Source organism: Anopheles bellator, chromosome 2 (genome assembly GCF_943735745.2).
Source record: "Anopheles bellator chromosome 2, idAnoBellAS_SP24_06.2, whole genome shotgun sequence".
In the NCBI taxonomy this organism is placed as follows: Eukaryota; Metazoa; Arthropoda; class Insecta; order Diptera; family Culicidae; genus Anopheles; species Anopheles bellator.
The window spans coordinates 8343104-8349755 of record NC_071286.1 but is presented as its reverse complement, the minus strand read 5'-3'; the positions used below and the strand labels follow the sequence as shown (position 1 = coordinate 8349755).

The following is a 6652-nucleotide window of genomic DNA, read 5'->3' as shown; positions in this document are numbered from 1 at the left end:
GCAGGACTTAGTAGCAGTCGTCGCTACCGGCACACAATTGGGTGCGTATTTTAATTAAACGCTCTCCTATAATTCAATTACACCCGCACGGCGTAATGTGGCAAATCCAATGATACGGCACCGCGTCAGGCCGCAGGAAGTGGCCCACATTCGGGGCTGGTCTCAGCTGGCAGGACATGCGAGGTTTAGCGTTTCGGATAATTTGTACATATTCAGAGCAACTGCCGCCTGCATGCCTATCTGCGTGCCATGTTGGCCCAGCATTGACGCCCTTCCAATCGATACTGTCCAACTGTTTAAATACACGGCGACGGCGGATTAAACACCCGGGCCGCACAGGAATCCTTTAAAGTCTGTGCAGGAAGTGCGCCCTCAATACCTGTGGGGCTTTCGGTGACCAGATACCATTTGCCAGAACCTGTCGTAACTGCTGTGCTATGGATGCATTTATTTCACGATTCGATTCGATGCAACATGAACAGCTTTTCCGTTCGAACTCTAGCGAGTGAAAGCGCGCGAAAGGGTGGTGCTCTTTGTTGGACAGGCCTGAAGACTGATGATAGTAAGGAGTGCTAGAAAATCAGCGCTGCACTTAGAAGGGAACCGAAACCGGCTCGTCGGGGTTGCATAGTCCGGCGTACGCCGAGTTGCAGCCGGTCGTACATCCCGAGCACGGCTCGCCGGAAGCGTACATCGGCAGCCCGACGACGTCGGTGAACGAGTAGTTGCACACCAGATACAGCCAGGTGCCGTTGTCGGTCCACTGCGAAACGGCACATCCGAGCTTGTTGGACTTGTCGGCGGCCAGCACGGCGAAATGGAAGATCATGGTGCTGCGCACGGGACAAGAACAGAGGTCAGAAGAAAAGCGTTAGAAAGAAGCGTTACCCACAGGGACACCCCTCCGAAGGATACTCACTGTCTGCCCGGATCGTACATGCTCTTGACCATGCGCGAGTTCACATCGTAACGTTCGTCCCACCAGGACGAGATCAGGTCCTTGATCGTCTGCGGAACGTTGTCGATCGAGGAAGCGGTCGTGGCGATGTGGTTCAAGTTCTGGCCCGAGTAACGATGGTTGGCCGTGTTGTGGCAGTCGTCGTGCTTCTGCACGCACCGATTCGCGTTCAGCTGAGCGAGCTTGGCGAGCTCATCGTCCCAAACCTACCCGGTCGCAAGGAGACGTTATGCCATTAGTTCCGGGCAGTGAATTTTAGCGACCGCCCCAAACCCTTACCATCGTCGTCATGCGCTTGGCCTTCGGCAGCCACTTAACCCCGCCGGTAGCAACCGTGCTACGGTATTTGTTATGCTCGTCCAGCATAATCTTCTTCAGCTCGTCCGTCACCGGTACCACCTTGGGCTCGTTGCAACCTTTCGCGAAACCGCCCGGGTTGTTGCACCCAATATGGGTCTGACCCGGGTCACACAGGTCCGGGTCGCAATAGTCCTGCGCTTCGGCCACCTTCAGCACGGCCGCCAGCACCACGGCCAGCAGCAGCATCCACTTACACTTGCCACTGAACATTTCGCCTGAACACGAGAACCGACTTCACAAGAGCTTACCCGATCACTGGTTCACAGGGCACCGCAACGATCACTGATCCCTGACCTGACCGAACCGGCCGATTTTATACGGAAAAATTCATTTCCACTCTTCTCATTACGAGTTCGCCGAAACGAGGGCCTCTAACCGCTCAAAAGTGTAACGCCGATTCCGTGAACCTCACAGCTCACGCACCCATTTCACGCTGATGAGAACCTTCGATGCCGGGCATATCAACGGGATATCTCCCCTGATGTAACGAGCGTATCCAAGTGCAAGTGCAAGCCCCCAAGTGCGGTCTAACAAATCATTCTCGAGATCACAACGGCCCGATAGCCCGATTGCAGCAGCACCGTTGCACAATTAGATGCCCTCCGATCCGATCGGACAAGATCGATTGCAGCGATACGCGCACGGAACTGATGCAATCGGGAGTGACCAAACGATAGCCGGCGGGCGCCAGATTTGTTGGGCTCTCATAAATAATTTAATTCGATCTCCACCTTCGAAGTGATCATTGTTTTTGAGGCGGACTTTTTTTTTTTGTCCTATCGAGGCGCTACAAATTTGCTGCCACAATTAAAGAATAATTGCCGGCCAAGGTGTAACTGTGCGATTGTGTACTGTTTTTGTGGGCGCCCCTCGATCGATTCCCCTCATGACGCACGTCAATTCGGACTGGGCACGTGTTGAAGCTATTACGTTATGGTTTTGCATATCACGTGGAAGGATGCAAATGGCAGCGAATGGAATCAGCATAAAAAGGGGTACCCATATTGTCTGTCGGACAATTTATTGGACTGCCGATCTGGACTTATAACTCGCACACGCACCCAATGCAAATGATATGAGGCTAAAGGTGAAACAATAGATAATGAGCGCGATGCGCTCGGAGGTTTAGTACTACATTCGGTAGCTAATGAAGGTTTAATTAAATAACAAAACTTTTGCATTTTGCAAGGCTTAGTTAAAGGTTAGGAAAGCTGCAATTTCAAATGAGTACGTTAGCTCATTGCGCCGGAGGGCAGCTTACTTACCACCCAATTTACATTATCACTCTCGAGCGGTGTTCGGCGAAGGTAAAGCCCACCGAAAGTAATTAAAAACTTTTACACTCGGTTACATTGGAAACAACTTTTCCTACGGTGTCACTTTGATTATCCTGCTCCCATCGGGATCGGTTCGGAATCGTGGCGTAACGCCGCCGGATAGCGTACTCCAGCACGTGTTGCTGATAAGACGAACGGAAGTCTCATCTTAACGGCACCTGAGGCATTCGGAAGGCCCAGGCGCGAATGCCTTGATGCCGTGCCCCGTATCCAGGACATTCGGCGTCGTCGGCTTGCTCGTCTACCGTTGGCACCCACTTCCGGTATCGAATCGTTGCGTGGCTGAGAAACGTGACCGGGCCGTCGCTCGTTGGAAAATCATTATTGAATGGCTGCCGAAAACGCTGCCGATATCCCCGAAGGCTCGGTGAAAATTGAAAGCAAGGCCGTTTGAAACGGTTTTTCGTACGTGGCGTACGAAGGTGGCTACAGGTAGTTGGCACGGTGGTTGGCACGCTGGGGCTTCGTGTTAATTTATGCAAATTTATGCTCATACTTAGTTCGCTTTTGCAACGTTCAACAAGTTCTGTGGAAAGTGTATCAATGTGATTTGTCGAACCCAAACCTGCGACCCTCTCCATAATAAAATTTATCTTTTGTTGAAAGTCCTTTAAAGTCGCTTCGGTGGAGTTATTAACATGCCAGTTGGTTGGACGGTGTTCGAAGACAAATGTTGACAATTTTCCGGAATAAATTGGTCATCCATCAGCATCGTTCCGCATCAGGTCGGGAAACTCCATTCGTTCGAGGTGCTGCCTACCTCAACCACTGATCGATGATCGGTCGGTTCCCGCAAGCGTTGCAATAATTATTTTCTCTCGCCCAGCCCAGCGTTCTGGGTGATAGTGGACCCACGGGACTGAGATTGAACTGAACTCTGCTGGTGTGGCGCTGGAAAATGCATGGCAGCCCCCCAAGGGGCCAACGCCGGGCAGGCGCACGTAGTTAATTAAATCCATTTTCCATGCACGATTAGCATCGCATTACGGTGCGGTCTCGAGAGTTCGCACTTCGGCCGACGGCACCGACCGACGGGAGCGATTGCGACCAAGGGGCACTGTGAGTATGATTCGGAGCTGATTGATGGTTGTTGGTAGCTCGTTCAACACCCGGTCACGGGGCACTTTGGGGCCCGAACGAGGACAGCTTGTCACTCAATTGTCACCTTCCTCGACCGTTTCAATTAGCAATAATGGAAACATAACGCTCGCCACCGACGAACGGTAATGTTTTCCTGCGGTTTTCAATTACTTCAAAAAATAATTATCTTCCATTTCGCTGGCCGATCGCCGAGCCACAGGATCTCGTTACGCGTGGCACAGAAAGTGCTAGGATTATGCAGGACATTTGGAACAGCTTATGTCCGACGGATTATCTTCATTTTTGTAACGATAAAAAGCACTCCTTGTGGGATGCTGCAACAGGTAGGGGCCGATTGGAGTCACATTGCTCACCACCGGCGAAGGGTTTAATGCGTCGACGTAGGGAACGGCATAATTTTGATTTAAGCTCATACAAAAGGCTTACCCACGGGTTTCATTAATCGTTTTTAATTGATGTTTTCACTGTGAACCATGGAAGCCATTTATTGCCATCTTGGACAATGAAAATCCACGCATCGATTACCTCACATATTCGCCCTGCATCGGTAATGCACCATTTTAAAGGATCAGCCACTAGCATTACCTTCACCGGCACCGGCAGCGGGTAATCAATTTATCGATGGTCATCAATTATTTCTACCTCCGCGGTGCCTCCTGCGCCGGGGAATAGTTTTTCAACCACATCGGCTGCTCATCGCCCGCGTGGCGTTTGAGGTGTTTTATGAGGTATCGTGGTGCCGTACCGAGGGCTGCCCATTAATTGTGGCGTAATATGTAGCAATTGGCAACGCGATACCGTATATCATGCCCGCAAGACTGACAGAAAAATATCCGCGAAACATGATTAAACCGCATCAGAAGTTGATTATCCCACCATCGGCGGTCCATCGATGGAAGAGATTAAACAATTTATTGAATTTCCCCGGAAATTTATTTCCCCAAACACTGACCACTGATGCTGACAACTGGCGGACGTAATAATTTTATGAATTGCATAATTTCATTCATTCACTCGTTGTAGCTTGCTTTCCGGGATGTTTAGTTGATGTGTATAAAAGGGCTTTTGATGGCATACAATTATTTGCGCTGGACTATCCCGACCGGTATTCATATGCACCTCTTTGGTAACAAGCATTTTTCAAAAAAAAAACTGCAATACCACTTACACAAATATTTATTTTATAGAAGACTTAGATAAGTATTCGAGCAAGTTGTTTTATTATTAATCATGCAAAAGGCAACAATTTCAAAACGTAAAAGCGAACGTTAAACGTAACAACAACGTCAAAAGAACGATAATTCATTGATCATTTCGTTTCATTTCATTTTAATAATTCCACTTTCTGTTACTTTTGTTGTTACTTAAACTTAAACTTAACTTGTTGCTACTTAAACTTAATAATACTTAAATAGATAATAATACTTAAATAGAAATAGAAAAAACAACGGTTTTTCTACACTCTTTTGAAATACTTGCCATCGATTCTACTAGTTGACGGCCAGATGGCGCTGCATTAATTCGTTCAGCAATTCCGCAAACCGAATTTTGACAGCTATCTTTGCTGATTGCAAATGTAAACAAAAAAGTGTCTTGTTGAAAACGAAAACAACAAACAGTTTTCGCGTCTATTGGTTCTCGGCAAAGCAAAAATGTCGGAAGACGAAAATTGGTCCGTTAGTTGTGTTGAAACGAACGATTGGATGCCCTCACCAGAGGAGCTGGATGCGGCCTATTCGGCGATGGAAAACGGCACCTACACGCTCGAGCTGAACTGGAAATGTCCCGGACGTCGAGCGCCGTCGCCAGCGAAGAAGGACGAACCGAAGGTGACCGAAGTGGCGGATAAGGAATCGTAAGCATTTTCACGCCAGATTCATCACCAATGATGGCGCTACAGTGCGGCTCCTCTACTTACAGCTCATCCAAAAATAAAGAATTCGATTTCATGGACGATGTCACCCTGCCGCAGATGCGCGTCCGAGGCCAGAACAGTGGCCCGAAGGGGTCCGCCAAGAAGAAGACGACAAACTTTGCCTCGGTGCTGGACCAGATGAAAAAGCACGGTCGGCTCACGCAATCGAAGGATAGTTCCGGGGCGTAGCGGATCGTGAGCGAGGATTGGTCGATCTCGATCGCGCGCTCATTGCCAATCAATTTATCGCTGCCATTTGACCGTGCGATTTCTTGGTAGGATATTTATAGGCTACATCCATAATCCGACCCGACCGCAGTGCAGCCATGTGGTCATAAGTCGGTCCACCTCGGCGTCAATCATTTTGCGCCAAATGGTGCCGCATGCAATACAGCAGAGGTCGTCCGTGCCGGAAGGCCAATATGGGACAATCTAATAGATCGATCGCTCGTTAAACGACCGTAAACAGTCTATAAATAAAGCCGCGGTGAAGGTTTAATGGTTGTGGCTAAACTGTGCCAGCGAAACCGTATTTCTAAGTTTGGCTCCCAACGGCAGGTGTTTAGTGTCCTCTGCCCCATAACTCATGTAAACTGTAGATAACGATTGGAATATTTTAAGACGGCCAGGAAGCAACGTTCGCTTACCTGTGCCCTTTTCAATAAATTACCTGTGAAAATTAGTTAAAATGTACTAACGCATTGTAATTATTGCAAACTAAAACTCTCCTTGCAATGCGCGCGTCGAAACGAACGCTTCGGCTAATGATGTCCTGTTCGGGTCGTCGTGCAACGTTTTCAGCACCAACAACCTGTAACTTGGTTTGCACCTCGCTGGGCTGGCAGCGTGCCAGTAATCATTAGAACACATTCCTTTCGCATCGTTGCGCGTCAGATTTCTGATCAGGAAATGAACCCTCAACGGACGCCGAAGCCGGTGACCATCACGTCACGCTAGTTCCTCGTAGCCGACGATCGTACG

General features: G+C 49.0%; 2 protein-coding genes across 2 annotated transcripts; one reads left to right on the top strand and one right to left on the bottom strand.

Annotated features, from left to right (window-relative positions):
• Positions 1-431: 431 nt before the first annotated feature.
• LOC131208508 (antigen 5 like allergen Cul n 1-like) lies at positions 432-1613 on the bottom strand. The gene is made up of 3 exons (XM_058201283.1): positions 1238-1613; positions 920-1164; positions 432-833 (listed from the first exon to the last, which is right to left on the bottom strand). The coding sequence occupies exons 1-3, from the start codon at positions 1526-1528 to the stop codon at positions 593-595; spliced, it is 777 nt and encodes a 258-aa protein (XP_058057266.1). The 5' UTR covers positions 1529-1613; the 3' UTR covers positions 432-592.
• Positions 1614-5356: 3743 nt separating this feature from the next.
• On the top strand, positions 5357-6338 carry LOC131212897 (uncharacterized). Its single transcript, XM_058206971.1, has 2 exons — positions 5357-5611; positions 5677-6338. The coding sequence occupies exons 1-2, from the start codon at positions 5409-5411 to the stop codon at positions 5858-5860; spliced, it is 387 nt and encodes a 128-aa protein (XP_058062954.1). The 5' UTR covers positions 5357-5408; the 3' UTR covers positions 5861-6338.
• The last annotated feature ends 314 nt before the right edge of the window (positions 6339-6652 follow it).

Excerpts from the sequence above, each read along its gene's own strand:
- LOC131208508 (XM_058201283.1), bottom strand. The coding sequence starts at position 1,528 with ATGTTCAGTGGCAAGTGTAAGTGGATGCTGCTGCTGGCCGTGGTGCTG. Across the intron at positions 1,165-1,237 it reads CCAAGCGCATGACGACGATG|GTTTGGGACGATGAGCTCGC; the intron begins GTAAGGGTTTGG and ends GCGACCGGGTAG. Across the intron at positions 834-919 it reads ATGTACGATCCGGGCAGACA|CACCATGATCTTCCATTTCG; the intron begins GTGAGTATCCTT and ends TCCCGTGCGCAG.
- LOC131212897 (XM_058206971.1), top strand. The coding sequence starts at position 5,409 with ATGTCGGAAGACGAAAATTGGTCCGTTAGTTGTGTTGAAACGAACGAT. Across the intron at positions 5,612-5,676 it reads GAAGTGGCGGATAAGGAATC|CTCATCCAAAAATAAAGAAT; the intron begins GTAAGCATTTTC and ends CTCTACTTACAG.